This window comes from Triticum urartu, chromosome 3A, assembly GCF_056163025.1.
Source record: "Triticum urartu cultivar PI428250 chromosome 3A, HENAU_Tu73, whole genome shotgun sequence".
In the NCBI taxonomy this organism is placed as follows: Eukaryota; Viridiplantae; Streptophyta; class Magnoliopsida; order Poales; family Poaceae; genus Triticum; species Triticum urartu.
Window position 1 is genome coordinate 428,105,858 of NC_141875.1, and position 26,725 is coordinate 428,132,582.

The following is a 26,725-nucleotide window of genomic DNA, read 5'->3' on the forward strand; positions in this document are numbered from 1 at the left end:
GATAAGCAAATGGTAGGCATCGTAGCATAGGCATAGCAAAAGAGCGAGCATCTAGCAAAGCAAAGATAGTAGTGATTTCGAGGGTATGATCATCTTGCCTGCAAGGTTGTCAGAGTTGACTGGATCCTCGAAAGCGAACTCAACGGGCTCCTCATTAGCGAACTTGTCTCCCGGATCTACCCAAACAAGGCAAACAAGCAACAAGGACACAATCAACCACGTGCCAAGTCAAGCAACATGATGCAATCATGATATGCTATGCGGGATGCGATATGGGATGCATATGCAAGATTTGACCAGGAATGAATGAACCTGGCCTCAACTTGGAATTCCAAGTGTGCCACTGGAAAGGTGAGATGAAATCGCTTGAAAACGATATAAAGATCGCCGGAATCGGAGGTACGGTTTGGGAATGGCAAGCAATTCAAATATGGCACCGGTCTGCGATATATAGCAAGTAGCCATCTAAATGCAACAAGATGAACATGCTACAGCACCCAAACATGGCAACAAAATACATGGCAGGGATCCATACATGATGCCTAACAAAAGAGGAACACTGAGCTACGGCCAATTCATCCATTAACACGTTCAAACAAGCATGGCAAAAATACATTTGGTAAACAGATTTCACACTTAGTGAAATTAACACTTGTCTGGAATTTCAGATCAGGTAGCATACTTTGGAGCATGAAAACTATATGCTATAGGACCTGAACATGGCAAAGTAAAGCATAGCATAGAGCTACTCAAAGAGCTTAACAAAAGTCCCTTAGTGATCTTGAGCCAAAAGGGATCAGAAAAAATACATTTGCAAGCATGTGAACATGGCAAAAACATAATCAGTTCTCAGACTTAGTGAAAACTGGAGCATGCAAAATCAGATATCAAGTAGGCATGTTAACAAGCTCGATGCACTCACTACAGAGCATGTCATGACAATCTAAGCATACACCCATCAAGAATACACATTATACAAGCTAGACATGGCAAGAACAATAACATAGCATGCACGGATCAACTACAACATCCTCGGCAAAATCGCTAACAAGTAGACAATCTGCCCAGATTCACGAAATAGCAAAAGTAGAGCTCGATTGACTCAAGCTAGGGTGCTCCATAATTGCAAACAAAGACATGGATGGATAGAGAACTACAAGATTAACAAAACATCCTTACTGATCATCCTCAAAAGAGGCACGGATCACTAGGAAACAACATGAACATATGACATATTGAAATAAACAGATCAAGGACTTAGTGGAAATGCTAAGTCCCTGAAATCAGCATTAACGAATGCCCCACTTTGCAAGCTTGTGCTAGTCACCACACACATCACAAAAATACATGGGTTGCACCTCTGGATAGATGGCAAAACATATAACAAAACTCATGAAGAGCTCAGGGGCATATCATGCACACAATAATCATGGCAAAAATGACAAATATCTAAATGGAGCAGCAGATCTGACAATTATCTCAAATAGCATTCTTCTAACAGCATTTCAGGCATCAAGATGAACTTAAATGAAAATGATGCAATGAGATGAAATGATGTGCTCTCTGAGACGAACATCTTGATATGCTATATTCCCAAAACGGAGTTACAGGTGCAAAGTTACGATGCGATGAACAATGCCAAAATAATTAGGGTTTCGGACAAAAAAGTCAACCGATCCCGATCTGGATCTGGAGGGTACTGTAGTGGCGGCGCGTATTCCGAGATTCGCCGGGGAGTCCGGCGACGGAGTCGGACTTGCCGGCGTCGAGGAGGGAGGAGGAAGGCCGGGCCTCGCCGGGGCGTGCGGCGGCGCGGCCGCGGCTTTGGGCGGTGAGGGCGCGGTGGGGGCGGCGACCGGAGCTCGCCGGAGTTGCTGCCGCGGGCTCCGGCGGCGAGGAGGTGCGGCGGCCGGCAAGCGGGAGCGCGGCGGCGCGAGGAGGCGCGGCGAGGAGGAAGCCCCGGGCGGCGGCGGTGGCGACCCGGGCCGGGAGGGCCGCGCGCGGGCTCTCCGGGCCGGCGCGGTTGGTTGAGGCGGCGGCAACACGTGGCGCCCTGTGATTGGACGCGGGCGACGGCGGACGTGTCCGGCCGTGCGGAGAGGGTGGATCTAGGGTTTCGGGCGAGGGGATCCGCGAATTTTGAGGAGGGGGTCTATATATAGAGGTAGAGGGAGCTAGGAGTGTCCAAATGAGGTGCGGTTTTCGGCCACGCGATCGTGATCGAACGCTCTAGATGATGGAGAGGGTTTTGGTGGGTTTTGGGCCAAAATGGAGGGGTGTTGGGCTGCAACACACACGAGGCCTTTTCGGTCCCTCGGTTAACCGTTGGATCATCAAACAAAGTCCAAATGATACGAAGCTTGACAGGCGGTCTACCGGCAGTAAACCAAGGCCGCTTGGCAAGTCTCGGTCCAATCCGGAAATGTTTAATCCCCACACATGAAAGAAAGGTAGAAATGACCACCGGAGGAGAACGGAGCGCCGGAATGCAAAACGGACAACGGGGAAAATGCTCGGATGCATGAGATGAACACGTCTGCAAATGCAATGCACATGATGACATGATATGAGATGCATGACAACGATAACAACACGCGGAGACAAAAACCCGAACCCGAGAAAATAAAATAACTTAAGGCCGGAAACGGCAAGAGTTGGATTACATATTAGGTAAATCATATCCGGGGTGTTACAACACTCCACCACTACGAAAGGATCTCGTCCCGAGATCTAGGACTGAAAGAACGCCGGGTACTCAGAACGGAGGTGATCCTTGTGTTCCCAGGTAGCTTCACGGTCGGAATGGTGTGACCACTTGACTTTGAGGAATTTGATTGACTTGTTGCGAGTCTTGCGTTCAGTCTCTTCAAGAATAGCAATGGGGTGCTCACGATAAGAGAGATCTTCTTGGAGCTCGATGTCCTCGAAGTTGACAGTGCGGTCAGGAGTCTTGAAGCACTTTTGGAGCTGAGAGACATGGAACACGTCATGCACATTTGCAAAGTTTGAAGGAAGCTCGAGTTGATAGGCAAGATCGCCTCTCTTGCTGACGATCTTGAAAGGTCCCACGTATCTGGGGGCAAGCTTCCCTTTGATACCGAAGCGACGAGTACCTTTCATTGGAGAGACGCGGAGGTAAACATGATCTCCGATCTCGAAAGCAAAATCACGGTGCTTACTATCATAGTAGCTCTTCTGGCGGGATTGGGCTGCTTTGAGGTTATCTCGAATGACTTTGCACATTTCCTCTGCCTCTGTGATTAAGTCATTTCCCAAAAGTTGACGTTCGCCGGTTTCAGACCAGTTGAGAGGGGTACGGCACTTCCTGCCATACAGAATTTCAAATGGGGCCTTGCCCGAACTTGCTTGAAAACTGTTGTTGTAGGAGAATTCAGCATAAGGAAGACAATCCTCCCACTTCATGCCGAAGGAGATCACACAAGACCTGAGCATATCTTCAAGAATCTGGTTGACACGCTCGACTTGACCGCTAGTTTGAGGATGGAAAGCTGTGCTGAAGCAGATGTTGGTGCCCATGGCCTTCTGAAAAGAATCCCAAAACTTGGAGGTAAAGATGCTGCCACGGTCTGAAGAGATCACTTGAGGAATACCGTGCAGAGAGACAATTCGAGAGGTATAGAGTTCCGCCAATTGAGCTGCAGTGATTGACTCTTTGATAGGCAGAAAGTGAGCCACTTTAGTGAGTTTGTCGATGACAATAAATATAGCATCATTGCCACGCTTGGACTTTGGAAACCCAGTCACGAAGTCCATCTCAATGTGGTCAAACTTCCATTCTGGAATGGCAAGAGGTTGGAGGAGACCAGCTGGCCTTTGGTGTTCTGCCTTCACTCTTCTGCAGACATCACACTCATTCACGAACTGAGCAATCTCGCGCTTCATTCGAGTCCACCAATAAGCCTGCTTGAGGTCCTGATACATCTTTGTGCTCCCAGGGTGGATGGAGAGGAGACAATTGTGAGCCTCATTCATGATCACTTTACGAAGGTCACCTTTGGGAACAACAATACGATCCTCGAAGAAGAGAGCATCCTTGTCATCAAGGCGGTAGCACTTGTACTTGGGTTGACTCTTGGCAATCCCAATCTTCACCTTTTTCACCATAGCATCAAGAAGCTGGGCTTGGCGAATCTGGTCTTCCAAGGTAGGAGAGACTTAAAGGTTGGCGAGGAAACCTTCAGGAACAACTTGCAGATTAAGTTTGCGGAAAGCTTCACAAAGCTTGGGTTGATAAGGCTTCAGAATCAGACTGTTGCAATAAGCCTTCCTGCTCAATGCATCAACAATCACATTGGCCTTGCCTGGAGTATACTCGATACTCGGATTATACTCTTGAATCATTTCGACCCATCGAGTCTGCCTGAGGTTGAGATTAGGCTGAGTGAAGATGTACTTGAGACTCTTGTGGTCAGTGAAGATGTCCACTTTTCTTCCCAATAAGAGATGTCTCCAAGTCAAAAGAGCATGCACAACTGCCACCAACTCGAGGTCATGAGTGGGGTAGTTCTTCTCGTTGGGCTTCAACTGGCGAGAGGTATAAGCCACAACTTTCTTCTCTTGCATCAACACTGCGCCGAGACCTTGGAGAGAGGCATCGCAAAAGACCTTGTACGGTTTGGATTCATCAGGAGGAGTCAGAACTGGAGCAGTGACCAATTTTTCTTTCAAAGTGTTGAAAGCGATGTCACACTCCGGAGACCAAACATACTTGACGTGCTTCTGGAGAAGATTTGAGAGAGGCTTCACGATCTTAGAAAAGTTTTCACGAATCTTCAACAACAGCTTGCGAGACCGAGGAAGCTACGGAGTTGCTTCATGTTCTAAGGTGGTTCCCAATTCACAATTGCAGACACCTTCTCAGGATTCACCGCAATGCCCTTGGCAGAGATGATATGACCAAGATAAAGAACCTCATCGAGCCAAAATTCGCACTTTGAGAACTTGGCGTAGAACTTGTGTTCCCTCAGCTTATCGAGTACCAAACGCAAGTGCTTGGCATGATCTTCCTTGTTCTTCGAAAAGACCAGAATGTCGTCGAGATAGACCAAAACAAAGTCATTGGTGTAGGCGTTGAAGATGAAGTTCATCATGCGAGAGAAAGTCGGAGGAGCATTGACGAGGCCAAAAGACATGACAGTGTATTCATATGAACCAAAGCTTGTCCTGAAAGCCGTCTTGGGAATATCTTGCTCACGGATTCGAATCTGATGATAACCCATACGGAGATCAAGCTTGGAGAATACTTGGGCACCTTTGAGTTGTTCGAACAGCTCATTGATGTTGGGAAGTGGGTATTTGTTCTTGATGGTCTTCTTGTTCAATGGACGGTAATCAACACAAAGTCGGTCCGTTCCATCCTTCTTCTTCACAAAAAGAACACCACAACCCCACGGAGAAGAACTAGGTCGGATGAGACCCATTCTCTCTTGAATATCGAGTTGCTTCTTCAGCTCCTTCAACTCTTCAGGTCCGAGCTTGTAAGGACGCTTGCACACTGGTTCCGTGCCAGGCTCAAGATCGATGACGAATTCAACTAGCCGGTGCGGAGGCATTCCTGGAAGCTTTTCTGGAAAGACGTCTTGATATTCGCAAACGACTGGAATTTGCGAGATAGCATCCAGTTCACCCTTCTCATTGAGGGTGGATCTAGGGTTTCGGGCGAGGGGATCCGCGAATTTTGAGAAGGGGGTCTATATATAGAGGTAGAGGGAGCTAGGAGTGTCCAAATGAGGTGCGGTTTTCGGCCACGCGATCGTGATCGAACGCTCTAGATGATGGAGAGAGTTTTGGTGGGTTTTGGGCCAAAATGGAGGGGTGTTGGGCTGCAACACACACGAGGCCTTTTCGGTCCCTCGGTTAACCGTTGAAGCATCAAATGAAGTCCAAATGATACGAAACTTGACAGGCGGTCTACCGGTAGTATACCAAGGCCGGTTGGCAAGTCTCGGTCCAATCCGGAAATGTTTAATCCCCACACACGAAAGAAAGGTAGAAATGACCACCGGAGGAGAACAGAGCGCCGGAATGCAAAATGGACAACGGGGAAAATGCTCGGATGCATGAGATGAACACGTATGCAAATGCAATGCACATGATGACATGATATGAGATGCATGACAATGATAACAACACGCGGAGACAAAAACCCGAACCCAAGAAAATAAAATAACTTCAGGCCGGAAACGGCAAGAGTTGGATTACATATTAGGTAAATCATATCCGGGGTGTTACACTCGCAAAGGAGCATTGCCGTCCGGTAGTAAGGCGGGATCAATCCCCATCCTGGAGAAGCAAAGGAACCACACCTGCCTCGCGAACACGCACTGGGACAGAATGTGGTCCACGGTGTCTTCCTCTTGATCACAGAGAGAGCATGCCGATGTTGTTTCTTGGAGACCATGTCAAGCTCTCCGATCCGAGGTCCATAGCCTATACTGAAGTGCCAGCCACATAAAGATTTGGCAAGCAAGGGGTGCTTGGCATTTCCAGATAGCTGCCGTTGGCTGAAACTTGATCCCTCCTTCACACATCATCTTGTAAGCAGAGGAGGCAGTGTAGGTGCCTGATTCGTTCCAAGCCCAGTATGGCCTGTCCTCCGAACCCTGTTGTACCTGGATGTTCATCAGTGCCTCCCAAAGCCTTATGAACTAAGCCAAGTCCTCGGTGCTCATATCCCCCACAATATCATTCATCCAGGCATGGAGAGACAGTCCATCCTTCGCCGATCGCCTGTTGATCATCCATGTTTTGACCTTGGGCAGTAGGCTGGGCGCTAGCTCCTTCATTGTTGCCCCTCCAATCCATCTATCCTTCCAAAAGAGTATTTTCGTGCCATCTCCCATGTGCCATTGCACCAAGCTCTGGAAAGCCGTCAAAGCCTCCTTGTCTACAATCTCGTGTAGGCCCTGCCATGGTCTGTCGTTGTCCGTTCGCTTCAGCCATTCCCAATGCAGCCGGAGGGCAATCCCTTGTTTATGTAGGTTAATGACTCCCAAACCTCCAAGGCTCTTTGGCCTGCAAACTCGCTGCCAAGCTACCATACACTTCCCTCCTACTGCCTCGTCCATGCCTGCCCAGAAAAAATGCTCTACATCCTTTATGAATCCTATCCAGTGCCCATTTGGGGGCATCCGCAATGATCAAATGATGCGTGGGCCTTGCCCTCATTACTTGATTCACCAAGATGAGTCTGCCCGGTCTGGTCACCAACCCTCGCTGCCAGCCTGGGAGGATTTTCAGCGCTGCATCAACTATTGGTTGCCAATCAGAGCGAGTCATCTGTCTAATGGCAAGCTGCAGCCCAAGATATTTACAGGGGAACTTTTCCATCGTCCAGGGCATGGTGTTCCGAATGAGCTGTTCATCCCGCTCCTCTCCTTTGATAAGAATGGCAGATGATTTTGTGTAGTTCACCCGCAGGCCCGAAGCCTCGCCAAATATCTGAAGTACTTCCTGAACAAAATGCATGTCGACTGCATTTGGCTTTGTGAAAAAGACAACATCGTCCGCGTATAATGACAGCCTCTGCATGGGGTCACATCCATTAATCTTGCTGAGCAGCCCGGCTTCATTAGCCTTGATGACGATCGCCGTTAGCACATCCATGACTATCACGAAGAGCAAAGGCGAGAGTGATTCACCTTGTCGCAGCCCACATGCGTGCATAAACTTCTCCCCGGCTGAACCATTGACCACTACGCGAGAACTGGCAGTATGGAGCAGCGTCGTGACCCAAGACATCCAGCGCTCCGAGAAACCTTTGGCTCTTAATACCTCGAACAAGAAAGGCCAGGACAGTGAGTCGAAGGCTCTTGATATATCCAGCTTGAGTAGCACCCCTTTGGCCTTCCTTTTCTGTAGTCTTCGCGCCATCTGTCTCACCAGGATGAAGTTATCGTGTATGCTTCGCCCTTTGATGAAAGCCGATTGGTTTACGTTAACGAGCTCCGGCATTCGCTTGCAAAGCCTAGTGGCCAACAACTTGGAGGCAATCTTCGGCACACTGTGTACCAAACAGATTGGCCTAAAGTCTCTCACGGTGCATGCCTCTGGGCACTTGGGGATTAGAGTGATGAGTGCCTGGTTGAGCCTCCCAAATCCTCTTCCGTTGTCGATGAACGGCTTGTTAAGAGCTGCCATGACATCCTCTTTGACAATTGACCATGCTTTTTGGAAGAAGATGCCTATGAAACCATCCGGTCCTGTCGCTCTGTCTGAGGGCATCTCTTTGATCACATTCCAAACTTCCTCTTCCTGGAAATCATGTCCTGCTCTGAGAGATCGAGGCAATTGATGTTCAGAAAATCTAGATTTAGGGTGTGCTCTCGCGCCGACGCTCTTCCCAACAGCTCCTGGAAGGCCACGTAGAAGGCCTCCTCCTTTCCCTTTTGGTCTGTGACCACCTGCCCTTCCACATGTAAGGCCGGTATGAAGTTCTTGGCCTTCCTCCCATTCGCGATCAGATGAAAGAGCTTGGTATTCGCATCACCGTCCCGCAGGTACCGGATTCTCGATCGTTGCCTGGCGATCGTTCTTTCCAGAGATGCCAGTCCCAGCACCAACTGTTTGAGGGTGGATCTCAGCCATCTCTCTCCATCCGAGAGCCTCCTATAATCCTGCGCGCAGTCGAGCCTCAGTATGACCAAGTTGGCGCAAGCAATCTGTAGTTTGATGTTGCCCGTCTTCCTCTGAGCCCAGACCGTGAGATTTCTAGCAGAATTTCGTAGTAGCACATCAAGCCTATGGAATGGATCCGTGATCTCCTCGGCACAGACCCACGCTTCCTTTACTTCCTCCAAAAATCCCTCCAGCTTGACCCAGAACATTTCAAATCTAAACCTTTTCTTCGGTTGCATGTGTTCTTCTAGGGCCAAAAACAGCGGACAGTGGTCTGAAACTGAAGATGACAAGGCCTGTAGCAAGCAATCCGGATGGTCCAGCTCCCAATCCACTGAGACAAAGGCTCTGTCAATCTTAGTGAGCGTTGGAACTTCCCTCTCACTGGTCCACGTGTATTTTCTCCCATGCAAGAACAGCTCCTTGAGAGCATTGCCATCAATGAACCGTTTAAACCTCCCCATCATTCTGCGGTCAATCCTGTTGTTGCTTTTGTTGGAGGCATTGAGAATAAGATTAAAATCGCCTATCACCAGCCATGGCCTCAGGCACAAGAGCCGTCGAGCATATAGCTCCTCCAAAAACTGAATTTTGTGCGCGTCATCCTGCGGACCATTTACCACCGAAAGCCACCAATCTGGAAGACCAAGATCAAGAGTTTCCCTCGGCAAGCGAACCTTCCAGCTGAGCTCACGTGATGGTCCAACGCCGTCACACCTTCGAGATCCCATCGACCGAAGCTCGCAAACAATGTCTTCAAGGAGATAAACGACGCCACACGCCGCCGGTGTCCGATTCGGCAAACCAAACCTGAGGCTTCCTTCGACGGGCCCACAGCCATGACCATGCCCTGGTTGCCAGTTAACTAGTCTACCACTCCCATAGTACGACTAGTCTACCAATCCTATGGCTATGGAAAGCAGTAGCTCTCTGGTCCACACGGGGACGTGGAGTGCGGCACAAGACCACGTCTCGTGCCCCCAAAGGCTGCTCTGTTGGCGACTCGCGCGCCGATGGCTCTGATGGGGCTGGATATGGAACTTGGATCGCTTCGCAAGCTCGAATCCTTGATCTTCTAAGGCACCGCACGGGTCCAGTGGCCAACGTTACGTGACACCAACCTAGCTAGCTACTTGTACCGGCTGTGATGATTGATGCCTAGTTGCCTGTGCTGGAGAAGGGTTAACTATGTGTACAGTTTGCATGCAATCATCTTATAAATCAGCGCCCCTGATAATTGCTCGCTCAGTTCGCATCCAACTCCCTCCTTTTCTTTGAGCCCTTCTTCCCCAAGCAGGTGAGTACTCTGCTCCATGTGCTCTATTAATCCCCTGCCTCATTTCGATCAACTAGAACAGTAATCATCCTTTCTGTCAGAATAGTTCAGTTTGAGCTTAAAAATCAGCAATCATCCTTTCTGTCAGAATAGTTCCAGTTTGAGCTTAAGAGTGTTCGATGTGTGCTCAATACAATTCAACTCGAGAACCCTTTTTTTCAACAACAAGCAACGATTGTTTGCATTAGCATTAGAAGAGAGTAATAATCACCAGAGTGCCATGGCATGAATTTCTTGATGCCATTTCTGCAGCATGCAGGAAAATGTATCATGCTTTTCACGGCTTATACTGGGCTACTTACCTCTGCAGTGCACATCAGAATGGGGCATCACGAAACTCATGGTATCTGTACCATTCTCTCCCTACTCCTACTGTGGAGTACCATCGTATCCGCCGGAGACGATGGCTTGGTCCGTATTGCTTTGAAGAAGAGGCCGCTAATGGAAGACATCTATAACAAGCTAGTGCCAAAGATTACAACGGAGAACAGCGGGGCAGGGAGTAAGGTTGATCCGGTGAGGGAAGCAGTTAACCAAGTTCGCGCCCAGGCACAAAGGATATTCACAGAGGCTGCGGCCATGGCACAGCTGCTCAAGCGCCGTTGGAGTCACAGAGGGATCGGAGGAAACAGACGTGTGCGCCAAGGTTACCAGGCCGTCGTCCCGCTCAAGAACTACGTGAACGCTCAATATTTTGGGCAGATTGGGGTTGGCTCCCCGCCACAGAATTTCAGGGTGGTCTTCGACACGGGGAGCGCCAACCTCTGGGTCCCTTCCGCCGAGTGCTTCTTCTCCGTAAGAGTCAATTCAATTCAACCTCTTTTTGTCCTTGTTTGATTTTACTCCCTCTGTTCACTTTTATAAGGCCTTGAAGACATTTCAGATAGTGTGCAAAGCAGTGCATTTTTAGTTGTCTGAAACGACTTACAAAAATAAATGAAGAAAGTATTTTATTTTATTTTGGGATGCTTGCTATGCTGGGTTGATTACTGATTTTGGTCAGCTTGAGAACAGCTTGCTTGCTACTTCCATCCCAAGTATGTATCAAGACGGTCCAGCACCTACAAGGAGAACGGTATGCTTTCTCTCCAAGACATCAGCTTATTTATTTACACTGTTGGGTTTGACTAGTCATAGTAGTATGTACTATAGCTCAATTTTTAAATTCTTCTATTCTTAAAAAAACAATGCACTAGGGTGATAGAATTTCGATAACGGTTTTAAATTTTGGTAGCATTTGTTTAGTGGAACTAAGATTTGAGCTGCGAAGACGATTTTTTCTTTTTTACTTTTGAAAGAATTTTCTTGATTTTCTTCATGTTCTCATAAGCAAAATGGAAACCGCTGCTTCATGATGTAAGACTTTTAAGATTATGGCTAGATGCTGGTCCGATTCCGCCCTTCTTGCTGCTACGCAGGAACACCTGCTTCCATTCATTATGGAAAAGGAGCAATTTTTGGATTTTACAGTCAAGATCAAGTAACTATTGGTGATCTAGTTGTAAACAATCAGGTGATTCTTGTAACAGTTCCTTATTTACAAACTTAAGTTCGACCAATAGACTGCCAATGCTAATGCCGCTGAACTTAAATGTGTTATCAGGAATTCATTGAAGCTACTTACGAGCCTGGCTTTACATTTTTAGCAGCAAAATTCGATGGCATTCTTGGACTTGGATTTAAGGAAATTTCGGTTGAAGGCTCTGTTCCAGTCTGGTATAATAGTATCATTAATTGATAATCTAATTATAGCTGTTGTGTGGTACCCTAGATTAAGGAGCATCGTCCTGGTCTTTAATCCTTATTTATCAGTCTTACAGTTGTTCATCCAAGATTTCTTTCCATGGATTTATTCATAGCTTTGCATGAGAACAGTATTGTGTCGTGTAGTAAGTAACCACTCTTTTTGTTGGACACTTCAATCTATATTATCCTCATGATAAAATTCTTTTGGTATGCTTCGTTCAACAAAAAAATGTGGCCAATACTACTTCCTACTTCCTCCTTCATAAAATAAGTGTCTTAACATTAGTATAACTTTGTACAAAAGTTAGTACAAAGTTGAGACACTTATTTTGTGACAAAGGGAGTACTCTCTAGCCACCAGGGGCATGTTCTTGCTGATTAAGTGTTATGCCTTGACTTTTGTCTTGCTGATTAATTCGGCACAGGACAAGTCACACCACATAGGTTCTAACTTGTCACTTGCGTGAATTGCGTTTTGGTGCCATCTTACACCTCCAGTCATCTACCAGGTACAATATGGTTGCACAAGGCCTTGTGAACCAACATGTTTTCTCCTTTTGGTTAAATCGAAATGCAAACAATGGGGATGGAGGTGAAATTGTTTTCGGAGGTAGTGACCCCAAACATTACAAAGGCAGCCATACATACACCCGAGTAACCCAGAAAGCATACTGGCAGGTTGTTACTGTAGCTTCACTCGTCAAAAGTTAAAAGAATATTGTTGGCCTTGTTATGAATTTATTGTGTTGCCTCCGTCCATCGAACATTTTGCGAGTTAATTGTCTATTTTATTTTATACTGTTGGTATCTGCAGTTTGAAATGGGAGACTTTCTTATTGGTGGGAAGAGCACTGGTAATGCACTATGTGTATTTTTCTTCTTCTTAAATAGGCAGGACTATTGAGCTCCTGTAGATGCAACATTGCCTCCTCCTGATCTATAACGTATGTCATGACCAGGAATTTGTGTGGATGGATGTGCGGCAATAGCAGACTCCGGAACTTCATTGATTGCTGGTCCAATAGTAAGTAACCATAGCCATCGGTCAATTCCATCCCACCTTTCAAGTTTGTATCAGGAAGAAGTGTATTTTTGGTCTCTCAACTATTGTTAAAATCAAATTTTCTTTCATGAGAATAGCACTGAACATTATTGATCCCCTAAAAGTGTCAAACCTTTCTAAAGTTTATACTTCGCATCGGCGGAGATTTTGCGCAAATGGCTGCCAAAAAGCACAAAATTGAAACTGTAAGCAGTCAATATAAGGCAATTTAACGAGTCCTATGATTTTTAAGAATATACTTAAATCTTATGCCATTTTGAAATTTCTGAAAATTTTAGAACTTCTTTTGGATATTTTTTTGGTGACTAGTGGTATCTTTTATGTTTCCCATTTACATGACTTTTTTATGGACAATAATAAGGACCAAACTTAAATTTTGGCAATGTTGGGATCCAAAGTGACCTTTCCATTTGTTAATACATTTATTTTTTAGCTAAATAAAAAATTAGATTTTTTTTCTATTCAATCGTTGGCCAACTGTTGTTTTGGTGCCTCAAGTATAAAACCAGTCAACTTAACCTATTACTTCAAATGGGACAGACACAAAATGGATGATGTGGTAGTGGTTTCTGACTTAAAAGGAAATGAAAAGGTGTTGGAAATTATGTAGGAGAAAGTACTAATTAAAAAAAAATACTTTGAATGATAATAATTTTTTGTGAAAAAAAATCATATTGTGATGATAAATTGTTGGAAATACGAAAATATATTTGGAAAAATAGGAACATTCATGCGAAATAATGAAATTTGATAATTATTTATGATATTTTTCTAATTAGTTTCTTCAGAATATTTATGGTTTTCTTTTCCAAAAAATTCTGATTTCTTTTTCATTTCTAGCATTCCCACATATTTTGGTAGTCTATCCTGGCTAGTTTCATACTTTCCCTGATTCTAGATAGTTTGTGAGATTACTTAGTTAAAATGCCTTGCAAAAAATAGATTGCTTAATTAAATTACATTTTTGTTTATTGTGTTTCCATCTGTGCAAAACCAGAGTCATTTTGTGAATCTAACGGCCCCGAGTAGGGCAAGAGACCAAATCTATCTTGTTTCGAAGTTAACTGTAAAACTTGTAAGGTTATAGAACTTGGAGTTTAAAAATAAACTCGGGATATAGTTGAAGGACCAATAATGTACTTTTGCAGTTCTAACAAAAATGCCCCTAAGTGAAGAAATACAACCCTATTAGGTTTTCATTTCAGTAATTTTCTGTTGTTTAGGGTGTCATTGCCCAGATCAATGAGCGAATTGGAGCCACTGGAGTGGCTAACAAAGAGTGCAAACAAGTTGTTTCTGGATATGGACAAGAAATGATAGAGTTGCTTAAATCAGAGGTTAGATCTCTCTGCTTGATCGATTGAGTACGTTTGTTACACTGGCAGAAAAGCGAAGACACCTTTCTTTTTTTTAGTCCAGTTGTGTTACAATTTAGCGCTCCCGAATAACTGCAGACACCACCGGCACAAGTGTGTTCGAAGATTGGGCTCTGCGCATTTGACGGAACTAGAGGAGTAAGGTGTGTACGGTTATCGACAAAGCTTTCGTTGTATCTCTGAAAATCTAAAGTTGATTAGTCCTTAAACATACTCTCATGTTTCTTGTGTTTATTTTGGATTCCCCTCATGATTTGATTGCACATGGTTCCTGTGTATCCAAGCAGTGCTGGTATTAAGAGGGTAACGGAAGAGGGACGAACAACATCTGTAGACAACATGTTTGATGCTACATGCAATGCATGCGAGATGGCAGTGAGGTGGATGCAAAGCGAATTCGTTCAGAATCATACCAAGGAGGGCATGTTGGAGTATGTCGGTCGGGTGAGGTTACCTTTTGATTCTTGAATTGCTAAGCATTTCTACATTTGTAGCTTACAAGTAGCTGATCTAAATGACAGCTCTGCCACAGTATGCCTAGTCCCCTAGGATCATATGTGGACTGTAGACACATTGATTCCCTGCAAAGTGTCTCGTTCAGCATAGGCGGAAGGATATTTGAGCTCCAACCAGAACAGGTATACTGTTCCCGTTAGTTCAATTACAGTAACACGCTTATGACCTTTATAAGAATGTGCACACCTATTGTTATAAAATTTGAATGCGATAAGTAGCATGAGGATCAGAACTCGGAAGGCTTGGCTAGATACAACAAATTAATCTTTTTCATGGGTGTGCTGTATTCATTTCGAACAAGTTACCATCTTGTATCTATTAGCACAAATTCCGGCATTTCTTGTAAAATGGGTTAGTATTTCCTGATACTCAGTGGGGTTTTAAGCATAGGTGGCTCTTGTAATATAGGAGTAGTTTGCAATTGCAAAGCAGAAATACTTAAAACCGTGGAATTTTCTCTTGATGTTAGTATACTACTTTTGAATCTCACAGAAATCCTACTGAAATGTACCTCACTACCAATATATTGTTTTAAGGCGAGGCAAAAGATTTGTCGCATTCCATTAATTAAAAGAGAGCTTTGAATGCAAATAAAACCTTAGTTCTGTAATACAATCATGTTGTTTCACGCAATTTCAATCATCTTCCGCGTCGAGCAGTACATTCTCAAGGTTGGCGATGGATTCATGGCTCAGTGTATTAGCGGATTCACGTATTTGGACATTCCCCCTCCAGTAGGCCCTCTCTGGTAAGACAAAGCACTACTTGCACCGTTGTTGTTGATTAAATGTTTTTTTTGTTTGCTCCCATGAGATCAGAATTTCATGGCATCGGTTCCTCTCTGCCATGCAGGATACTGGGTGATGTCTTCATGGAAGCATACCACACCGTCTTTGACTATGACAAGATGAGTGTTGGCTTCGCGGATTCTGCATGAGAGAAGCATTTCACTGATGTATTATCTTTGATTGAGCAAAACATGGTCATTTCGACATGAGAAATTATATCAAAGAGATGTACGTGCATGCATGATAGCCTTATATATAACATAGCACAATATGTGGCTTTATGTTGTGTAAAAGGTTAAATAGCATCTCACATGTACTTAGCCACTACCTTGTGCACCTATTATAACAAATATTATTCTAATTTTTTAAATGTTATCGTCGTCAAGCTAAAACATGTAGTTTTGCGGAGACAACTTACAGAGTACTTGAGTAATGAGTTTATCGACATTGTTCCTTGCCAATACTTCACCCTCCGACGAGTCATGCGGCATGTCACTCGGAGTGTATGCGAGGGAGAGTTGGAGTGATCCAAGTTATATGGAGAGTGTTTGTGCGTGAGAGAGAGAGAGAGAGTCACAGAGGGAGTCCTATACCTAGCTAACAGAGATCATGTGTTTGTACGAACGCATGCCTAGAGAGAGGGAGAGTGGTGTATGTGAGAGAGAGGGGGAGACAGTGACAGATAGATCGAGACACTAGTAGAAAACGAGTATTAGCATCCGCCACTGGAAGCAGTTGTGATGATCAAAGTCACCTTTAATACATCCAGCACATGCAGTTAGCATTGCTATAGACAACTCCGGAGGTGGTTAGAACAATAAAACTGTATGCAAGAATCATTAGAGGCGGTTGTTATTCTCCATCCCCCTCCTTAAATTTCTCGTCAACACATGCCGGCGGTTTCTATTTTACATCTGCTTGCGTCTGGTCAGTTCCTCGGAGGGTGTAACCTTGCTAGTCTATTTTTCATATAATTCCCTTGCACTTCCCCATTCCACAGTCAAACCTAGCACCAATGGCCTAGTCACATGTCCGCCCATCTGTTGCGGCTCTTCGCCCTTCCGTGGCGGCACGTTGGCCGATCTGCCCATCCTAGACGGCGAGGTGGCCGATCTGCCCTTTCGCAGTGGCAAGTTGGCAGACCCGCACGTTGGACTCGGTGATTCGATCCAGCGATAACGACACTTGTCCTTCCTGGAGGCGTACTTCTTGGAGCACCTATCCTCTTACCTTGTGTTGCAATTATTATTTATGGGTTAGTCTTTCTTGTACCATTTGTAATAATTTAGTTGCGTGCACTTCCATGTCTTTGGTAGCTTTTGAGTAGTATTGGTGCAATGATCCGGTGTAATTAATATATTCTTGATACTAAAGTATTTTTTAATGTGTGTGTGTCTGATAGTAAGTACTCAATGAACGTACGTTAAATCGATCGACCTTGCTAATGAATTGGTTTACCTTGACGCATATGGACGTTTTTCTGAGGTAAATACACTTGTGGTACATAAAGTTGCACAATATGTTTAGTTTGGTATCGCAAAATAAAAATAATATGAAAAACCGGTGCCAGAACACTCGCGCGGCCTCGAGCCCACTGCCAATCACTGGGCGGGGCTAAAGCGTATTTTTTTGCAAAACCCCCTAAACTAGTACAAATCTCGTAAGAAGCCCCTAAAACGCAACTGTGACTTTCTATAACTGTGGGGGCCCACCTATCAGCGAACAAATATAAAGGTGTGACCACTAGGGGGCCAAATCAGCGACCTCATCTTATAGGGTCGACCAAGCTAGCCACCTCACCCGATCATGTTTAATGTCTATAAAGGATAACTATGCATAATGTCTTGCAGTGGACCACTTTCATGAGGCTTAAATGACGTGCAGCCAATGCGGCCCATTTCCCATATGTTAGTTTTTTTTTCCCTTTTTTAGTTTTTGTGAAAATATGTAAATTATGATCAAAGTACAAAACTAAAGTTAGAATATTCATGTGTTATAAATAAAATACATAAAAATAACTTACTTTAAAAAATGTTCGCGTAATTCTAAAAGTATTCATATAATTGAAATAGTTTTTCCTGAATTATAGTAATGTTCATATAAGTATTTAAAATATATTTCTAAAAGATTAACACACATCTAAAAAATAATGTATTTAAATAAATGTTCATAGAATTTTATAAACATCCAGATTTGTGGAAATAATCATGTACTCCCTCCGTCTCAAAATAAGTGACTCAACTTTATACTAACTTTAGTACAAAATTAGTACAAAGTTGAGTCACTTATTTTGGGACAGAGGGAGTACTATATAAGATTTTTTATGTTTTTTAAAAATGGTTTTACATTTTTATTAAAGTTTTTTGTTTGCCTTATTTATTTTAAACAAATATAAATTGAAATTGATGTATGAAAAAATAAAAATGACCCTAGTAAGCCCACATCTTGCATATCCGCAAATGAATATTAGTTAAATTTGCAAATATTTATAATATTAAATAGTATTTTAGTTATATGAATATATTTTAAATAATAAATGCATACTTTATTAAATATATTTGAATATGATGTTAATATTTTTTAATATATAAATATTTTTATAATCTAATTTAAAATTTTAAATTAAAGAACATGGTTATTTTAATTTTTATTGTTATTGGTATTATAATTTATATTATTTTTTACTAATTTCATAAAAATGGGAACAAAAATCTAGCATATGAAAAATGGACCACCTTAATTACAGCCCATTTAAACCCCAGGAGCATGGTCCACTACAGGACAAGAAGCCTATTATCCTTTATAGACCCCACTATTGGTACCATTTTTATATGAATAATCTCTTATCTCTTTGTATAGTTCCCTGACATGATCCAACTCTCATAGGGAGGCATAACGGCGTTCAAGGGCTTTTTTATGAGACTTCGTAAAAAATTAGGGTGTTTTCTACAAAAATGCCCCAGCCCAGCCTAGTCACGACAGTATATGGTTGTGGACAGACCGTATGAGCACCTTCGAGATACAGAGCCGGGACAACATCTTGAAATTAACGAAGACGCGTGTGGCCCTATGTGCACCTTCAAAATACTGAGCCGACATAACATTTTGTGATTAACAGAGTCGCCACATGCGTTTATTAGTCGAGAGAAATGTCTCGTCGGGTCAAACCAACAACACCGAATAGTCTGAAATAAATACAAGAAGATATTTCCATCAATGTCAGTCTAGAACATAAACCATGGTGGACTAGTTCCATCACAAGAAACTTAACCATACGAACTACATTTAGTTGGTGTTTAGGGAGAGAGCTGCCTTATAAAAGGCTATGAATATTTTAATGCGGTGTAGCTTGCGTTGATAAAGTCGTGTTGCACAAGTATGCCTGACTAACCACTCAGCAGCTGAAAGTGCATCTAATCCCCGGGTGGTTTTGGTAATTCATAACAACATATAGCTCATTGATCTAATATCCATTCAAGATAAATATTTCAGGAAGTTCAATGAATGGCATGGCATGGACTAGGAATGTGGACCCCTCAAAATGCTAAGGACACATATTGACAAAAGCTCAAGACTCTTCATTTTATTTTAAGTGATCCAAGATCACATTGAGTCCATAAAAAAGTCAATACTATTAAAAGGCGATGAGGTGTTGCTTAATGGCTTGCTTGCTCAAATGCTTAGTGATATTGCTCCAAAGCCGTCAATCACTTTCTCCATCCAAATATGTCAAAACCCTAAACTCCAACTCGGCCTCGCCGATATTTCCCACCCGGCGCCACCGAGTTCATATGACATAGCCACTGCCAGAAACCCTAACAGTTCGGTCTCACCGATACGGGTCATGGGTCTCGGTCTCACCGAGATGGCCTTGCCAACGCTCTGTGACTTGTTGCATTTATTTGAGTCTCACCGAGTTATGCAATCGGTCTCACCGAATTGGCTTGACATTCTCTCTGTTGCCTTATTGCTTCACTTCGGTCTCACCGAGTTGGTGCAATCGATGCCACCGAGATGATGTTTGCCCTAAAGCCCTAGCACATCGGTCCCACCGAGTTGTTCCAGTCGGTCCCATCGAGATTCCTAACGTTCACATTTTGAACTAATCGGTTTCACCGAGTTGGGTCAAATGTGTGTAACGGTTGGATTTTATGTGGAGGCTATATATACCCCTCCACCCCATCTCCATTTGTTAGAGAGCTATCAGAACGTGCCTACACTTCCACCATACATTTTCTGAGAGAGAACCACCTACTCATGTGTTGAGATCAAGGTATTCCAATCCTACCACAAGAATCTTGATTTCTAGCCTCTCCCAAGTTGCTTTCCGCTTAAATCATCTTTTCACCATATCCAAATCTGTGTGAGAGAGTTGAGTGTTGGGGAGACTATCATTTGAAGCACAAGAGCAAGGTGTTCATCATCAACACACAATCTATTACCTTTTGGAGAGTAGTGTCTCCTAGATTGGTTAGGTGTCGCTTGGGAGCCTCCTTTGAGTTGTGGAGTTGAACCAAGAAGTTAGTAAGGGCAAGGAGATCGCCTAATTCATGAAGATCTAGCCGAGTGAGGCAAGTCCTTTATGGGCGATGGCCATGGTGGGATAGACAAGGTTGCTTCTTCGTGGACCCTTCATGGATGGAGCCTTTCATGGACTCGCGCAATCGTTACCCTTTGTGGGTTGAAGTCTCCATCAACGTGGATGTACGATAGCACCACCTATCGGAACCACACCAAAATCTCCGTGTCTCCATTGCGTTTGCCTTCTCCAAAACCTTCCATTTACCTTCATATGCAATGTTTTACTATCCAGTGCTATACTCTTAGAATTGCATGTGTAGGTTGATTGCTTGATTTATGTTAATTGCTAAAATCTTCCCACAACTAAAGTTGGGACAAGGTTAGATTTTTATTTGGTCAAGTAGTCTAATCACTCACCCTCTAGACATAATTTCGATCCTATAAGTGGTATCAGAGCTTTGGTCTCCATTTGCCTTGGTTTATATACCTTTGGTGATCATATCCTTGGTTTCACAATCTAGGAGAGTATGGCGTCTAGCGAGGGAAATTACCATCATAGAGGTCCTTACTTTGATGGTACTAATTTTGCTAGTTGGAAGCATAAGATGAAAATGCATATTCTTGGTCATAACCCTGTCATTTGGGTTGTTGTGCGTATTGGCTTGCAAGGTGATTTCTTCGAGGATGGAAAAGAACCGATCATGAAGCGACAACGGAAGAAATGAATATGTTGCAATACAATGCTAAAGCTTGCAATATTCTCTTCAACGGATTGTACCCCGAAGAATCCAACAAAATCAGCCGCCTTGAGAATGCAAAGGAAATTTGGAATACTTTGGTTGACATGCACAAAGGCACCGAGTCCATCAAGGAATCCAAAATGAATGTGCTTCAAAGTCAACTTGACAAGTTCAAGATGAAGGAACAAGTCGTCGAGATGTACTCTAGGCTTTCTCTCATCACAAATGATATTGCCGACTTAGGAAGCGAAGAGATGACCGACAAATTCATCATCAAGAACATCCTAAGAGCCTTGGATGGAAAATATGATACTGTATGCTGTTGGGGAATGTAGTAATTTCAAAAAAATTCCTACGCACACGCAAGATCTATCTAGATGATGCATAGCAACGAGAGGGGAGAGTTTTGTCCACGTACCCTCGTACACCGTAAGTGGAAGCGTTATGACAACGAAGTTGATGTAGTCGTACGTCTTCATGATCCGACCGATCCTAGCACCGAAAGTACGACACCTCCATGATCTGCACACGTTCAGCTCGATGACGTCCCACAAACTCTAGATCCAGCTGAGTGTCGAGGGAGAGCTTCGTCAGCACGACGACGTGATGATGGTGATGATGAAGTTACCGACGCAGGGATTCGCCTAAGCACTACAATGATATGACCGAGGTGGAAATCTATGGAGGGGGGCACCACACACGGCTAAATAATCAACTTGTGTGTTCTAGGGTGCCCCTCCCCACTTATATAAAGGAGGGAGGGGGAGGCCGGCCGGCCCTCTCTAGGAGCGCCAAGGGGGGAGGAGTCCTCCTAGTAGGAGTAGGACTCCCCCTTTCCTAGTACCACTAGGAATAGAAGGAAGAGGGAGAAGGAGAAAGGAAAAGGGGGCCGCCCCCCTCACCCAATTCAGATTGGACTTGGGGGGGAGGGGCGCCCCATCCTAGGCTGCCTTCTCTTCTCTCCAACTAAGGCCCATCAAGGCCCATATACTCCCCGGGGGGTTCCGGTAACCCCCGGTACTCCGGTAAATGCCCGAACTGACCTGGAACCATTCCGATGTCCAAACATAGCCTTCCAATATATCGATCTTTATGTGTTGACCATTCCGAGACTTCTTGTCATGTTCGTGATCATATCCGGGACTCTGAACTACCTTCGGTACATCAAAAACCATAAACTCATAATACCGATTGTCACTGAACGTTAAGCGTGCGGACCCTACGGGTTCGAGCAGTATGTAGACATGACCAAGACTCATCTCCGGTAAATAAGAAATTGCGGAACCTGGATGCTCATATTGGTTCCTACATATTCTACGAAGATCTTTATTGGTCAAACCGCATAACAACATACGTTGTTCCCTTTGTCATCGGTATGTTACTTGCCCGAGGTTCGATCGTCGGTATCTCAATACCTAGTTCAATCTCGTTACCGGCAAGTCTCTTTACTCGTTCCATAATGTAACATCCCGTAACTAACTCATTAGTCACATTGCTTTCAAGGCTTATAGTGATGTGCATTACCGAGACGGCCCAGAGATACCTCTCCAATACACGGAGTGACAAATCCTAATCTCGATCTATGCCAACTCAACAAACACCATTGGTGAGGGAGTCCTGGATTAGGGGGTCTCCGGACAGCCGGACTATATCCTTTGGCCGGACTGTTGGACTATGAAGATACAAGATTGAAGACTTCGTCCCGTGTCCGGATGGGACTCTACTTGGCGTGGAAGGCAAGCTAGGCAATACGAATATGTATATCTCCTCCTTTGTAACCGACCTTATGTAACCCTAGCCTCCTCCGGTGTCTATATAAACTGGAGGGTTTTAGTCCGTAGGACAACATACAATCATACCATAGGCTAGCTTCTAGGGTTTAGCCTCTCTGATATCGTGGTAGATCAACTCTTGTAATACTCATATCATTAAGAACAATCAAGCAGGACGTAGGGTTTTACCTCCATCAAGAGGGCCCGAACCTGGGTAAACATCGTGTCCCCTGCCTCCTGTTACCATCCGCCTTAGACGCACAGTTCGGGACCCCCTGCCCGAGATCCGCCGGTTTTGACCCCGACATTGGTGCTTTCATTGAGAGTTCCACCGTGTCGTCACCATAAGGCTTGATGGATCCTTCGATCATCGCTAGCGATGCGGTCCTGGGTGAGGCTTTCCTCCCCGGACAGATCTTCATATTCGGCGGCTTTGCACTGCGGGCCAATTCGCTTGGCTATCTGGAGCAGATTGAGAGCTACGCCCCTGGCCATCAGGTCAGATTTGGAAACTTGAACTACACGGCCGACATCCGCGGGGACTTGATCTTCGACGGATTCGGGCCCATGTCGGACGCGCCGTACAGTCTTGACGAGCATGACGTAACTCTGCCATCGGACAGTGTTCGGGAGATCGGATCCGCAGCTACTCCGTCCATCAATCTGGAGCAAGTCGCGCCATCCGAGAGCGGAGGGATGGACCCCGCCATGGAGACCGCACTCTCAGTGGAGATAGAGCTGGATACTGACTTCACCCCTTATGAGAGCCGTGTCGCCAAACCACTGGATTCATCTCCGGCCATGGACTCCGAGCCGCTCATATCCGTGCTCGTCGAGTCCGACTGGGCGCCGATCATGGAGTTCACCTCCGCGGACATCTTTCAGCACTCACCCTTCGGGGATGTGCTAAATTCATTAAGGTCTCTCTCCCTGTCAGGAGAACCTTGGCCGAACTATGTCCGACTAGAATGGGATGCGGACAACGAAGAAATTCGCTGCCCACCCACCACCCACTTAGTAGCCACTGTCGACGACTTAACCGACATGCTCGACTTCGGCTCCGAAGACTTTGACGGTATGGACGACGAGGCCGGAGACGAACAGGATCCACCGCCCTCAGGGCACTGGACCGCCACCTCATCATATGATATATACATGGTGGACACCCCCAAAGAAGCCAATGGCGACGAGAAAGCAGAGGATGACCCCTCCAAGAAGCAACCCAAGCGCCGACGTCAGCGGCGCCGCTCTAAGTCCCGCCACAGCAAGAGCAGTGATACTGGCACAGGAGATAATAACACTCCGGATAGCGCCAAAGACAACAACAATCCCCTCCAGCACGGTGCAGAGCTAGAGGACGAACAAGCTAGCCCCCTAGAGCAGGTAGCAGATGGAGAACCAGAGGAGGAAAATTACATGCCTCTCTCCGAAGACGAGGCGAGCCTCGGCGATGACGAGTTTATCGTGCCTGAGGACCCCGTCGAGCAAGAGCGCTTCAAGCGTCGGCTTATGGCCACGGCAAGTAGCCTAAAGAAGAAAAACCAACAGCTTCAAGCTCATCAAGACTTGCTAGCAGACAGATGAACCGAAGTCCTTGCGGCCAAGGAGCATGAACTCGAGCGCCCATCCAAGAGTTACCCAAAACGCAGGTTGCTACCTCACCTCGAGGAGTAAGCATTGAAACCTCATTCACCAGTGTACGATGTGGCTGACCGGCCACTACACGGCCAAGCTAGAGAGGCGTTTCAGCCTAAAGTTCAGACCGCACCCAGTCACCACTCAGTCAAAAATACTAAGGCCTGGGGCAACACAGAGGACCTGCGAGACATCTTGGACAGTAAGGCAAAAATCGCAAGGTCAATATACGAGACACGAGCACGTGCGCCCACACCGGACGATGATCGTCGCGTCGGATACACCAAGAGTAAATCCTGCCGGGCTGAATACAACAGACAAGACCCATACGAACTACGTCGGGATATAGCCCGGCACAGAGGCGCCGCACACCCCCTATGCTTCACTGTTGAAGTTATGAATCATGAATTCCCGGAGGGTTTCAAACCCGTAAATATCGAATCATACGACGACACAACAGATCCTGCTATATCGATTGAGGATTTCCTCCTTCACATCCACATGGCTCGCGGTGACGATCTACATGCCATCAAGTACCTCCCACTAAAACTCAAAGGACCAGCTCGACATTGGCTGAATAGCTTGCCAGCAGATTCCGTTGGCAGTTGGGAGGATTTGGAAGATGCATTTCTTGACAACTTCCAGGGAACTTATGTGCGACCACCGGATGTTGATGACGTGAGCCACATAACCCAGCAGCCAGGGGAATCGGCCAGACAATTCTGGACACGGTTTCTGACTAAGAAAAATCAAATTGTAGACTGTCCGGATGCAGAAGCCCTAGCGGCATTCAAGCATAACATCCGCGACGAGTGGCTCGCCTGCCACCTCGGCCAGGAGAAGCCGAAATCTGTGTCAGCCCTCACAACACTTATGACCCGCTTTTGCGCGGGTGAGGACAGCTGGCTGGCCCGCAACAACAACACATCAAGGAATCTGAATACCTTGGATACCAAAGACGTTAACGGTAGGCAGCATCATAATAGACCAAAGCGCCGCAATAACGGCGATAACACCGAAGATACGGCAGTTAATGCTGGATTCAGAGGCTCTAAATCTGGTCAGCGGAAAAAGCCATTTGAAAGAAATACTCCGGCTCCGTCCAGTCTAGACCCCATACTGGATCACTCGTGTCAAATCCACGGCACCCCTGACAAGCCAGCCAATCACACCAACAGAGAATGCTGGGTGTTCAAGCAGGCCGGCAAGTTAAATGCCTAAAACAAGGACAAGGGGATGCATAGCGATGACGAGGAGGAGCCCCGGCCGCCGAACCCAGGAGGACAGAAGGGGTTTCCCCCACAAGTGAAGACAGTGAACATGATATACGCAACCCACATTCCCAAGAGGGAGCGGAAGCGTGCACTAAGGGACGTCTACGCGATGGAGCCCGTCGCCGCGAAGTTCAACCCATGGTCTGCTTGTCCGATCATCTTCGATCGCAGGGACCACCCCACTAGCATCTGTCATGGCGGATCCGCCGCACTGGCCCTAGACCCCATCATTGACGGATTTCACCTCACTCGAGTCCTTATGGACGGCGGCAGCAGCCTGAACCTGCTTTATCAGGATACAATGCGAAAAATGGGTATCGATCCCTCAAGGATCAAACCCAGCAAAACCACCTTTAAAGGCGTCATCCCAGGTGTAGAGGCCCATTGCACAGGCTCAATCACACTGGAGTGGTCTTCGGATCACCGGATAACTTCCGAAGCGAAGAGTTAATCTTCGACATCGTCCCGTTTCGCAGTGGCTATCATGCACTGCTCGGACGGACAACATTTGCAAAATCCAACGCAGTGCCGCATTACGCATACCTCAAGCTTAAGATGCCAGGACCCCGCGGGGTCATAACAGTAAATGGAAACATAGAACGCTCGCTCCATACAGAAGAGCACACTGCAGCCCTTGCAGCAGAGGCACAAAGTAGCCTGTTCAGGCAGATCACTCATTCGGCGTTACAGCCCCCGGACACCTTCAAGCGAGTCCGGAACAATCTGCAACAGGATCGCCTGGCGCGATCAGCGCTCTCCTAGCAATCCGGCCCCCGTCCCAGTCCCAGTGCAGCGACGAAATTTGTGCCGCGCGTACATAACTACGCATTGAAAATACCATGGACATAGGCGGGGGCACAATCAGGACACTCCCCGCATTGTGGCATAACCACACCAGGGGCTGTATACCTTTGACATTCATTTTCTCTTTCTGGGCCTAACTCTTCGGAAGCCCTTTCCGGCAGTCCGATTGCAGGACACATTCCGGAAGCAACAACCAAGGTGGCAAGAAGCTAGAATGAACACGGGAACCGTCAGGTGGTCTCTAGTAATACTTGATATACCCGCTTTTCACTATTTATGCGTAGCATGCCTTGGGATAGGACATTTCGAATTGTCCTACTTTATGCTTATTGCACTACTTGTACCAGTACGTTTCGAAGTATTATTCAAATAACAATGCATATTATTAATCTATCATTGCATTATTTAAGTTTTTCTCTTTCTCTTATATGTCCATTTACGACATTCCGCACCTGCACGCTCGGGTGCGGTCAGTACGCCAGGGGCTCTCGTTTACCCCGTAATACGGCGCAAGAAG

At 45.6% G+C, this 26,725-nt stretch overlaps 2 protein-coding genes across 3 annotated transcripts; one reads left to right on the plus strand and one right to left on the minus strand.

The window, feature by feature from the left end:
• Positions 1-8,252: 8,252 nt before the first annotated feature.
• Positions 8,253-9,368, minus strand: LOC147979947 (uncharacterized). Its single transcript, XM_087515411.1, has one exon. The coding sequence runs from the start codon at positions 9,366-9,368 to the stop codon at positions 8,253-8,255; it is 1,116 nt and encodes a 371-aa protein (XP_087371537.1).
• A 422-nt stretch (positions 9,369-9,790) lies between these two features.
• On the plus strand, positions 9,791-15,832 carry LOC125544207 (aspartic proteinase oryzasin-1). Of its 2 annotated transcripts, XM_048707809.2 has the most exons (14): positions 9,791-9,934; positions 10,284-10,768; positions 10,988-11,048; positions 11,392-11,486; positions 11,577-11,689; positions 12,229-12,397; positions 12,534-12,573; positions 12,679-12,743; positions 14,006-14,119; positions 14,237-14,301; positions 14,446-14,602; positions 14,680-14,796; positions 15,334-15,422; positions 15,527-15,832. In XM_048707809.2, the coding sequence occupies exons 2-14, from the start codon at positions 10,295-10,297 to the stop codon at positions 15,609-15,611; spliced, it is 1,644 nt and encodes a 547-aa protein (XP_048563766.1). In that variant the 5' UTR covers positions 9,791-9,934; positions 10,284-10,294; the 3' UTR covers positions 15,612-15,832. The 2 variants fall into 2 exon arrangements, with proteins under 2 accessions (XP_048563766.1, XP_087403393.1); XM_087547267.1 differs by lacking the exon at positions 9,791-9,934 and having other exon boundaries at positions 10,229-10,768.
• The last annotated feature ends 10,893 nt before the right edge of the window (positions 15,833-26,725 follow it).

Bases quoted from the DNA above. Each gene is read 5' to 3' on its own strand.
- LOC125544207 (XM_087547267.1), top strand. From the start codon at position 10,244: ATGCTTTTCACGGCTTATACTGGGCTACTTACCTCTGCAGTGCACATC. The intron at 11,049-11,391 runs GTATGCTTTCTC...GCTGCTACGCAG, and splicing joins CAGCACCTACAAGGAGAACG to GAACACCTGCTTCCATTCAT. The intron at 11,690-12,228 runs GTATAATAGTAT...GTCATCTACCAG, and splicing joins GAAGGCTCTGTTCCAGTCTG to GTACAATATGGTTGCACAAG.
- LOC147979947 (XM_087515411.1), bottom strand. From the start codon at position 9,368: ATGGGATCTCGAAGGTGTGACGGCGTTGGACCATCACGTGAGCTCAGC.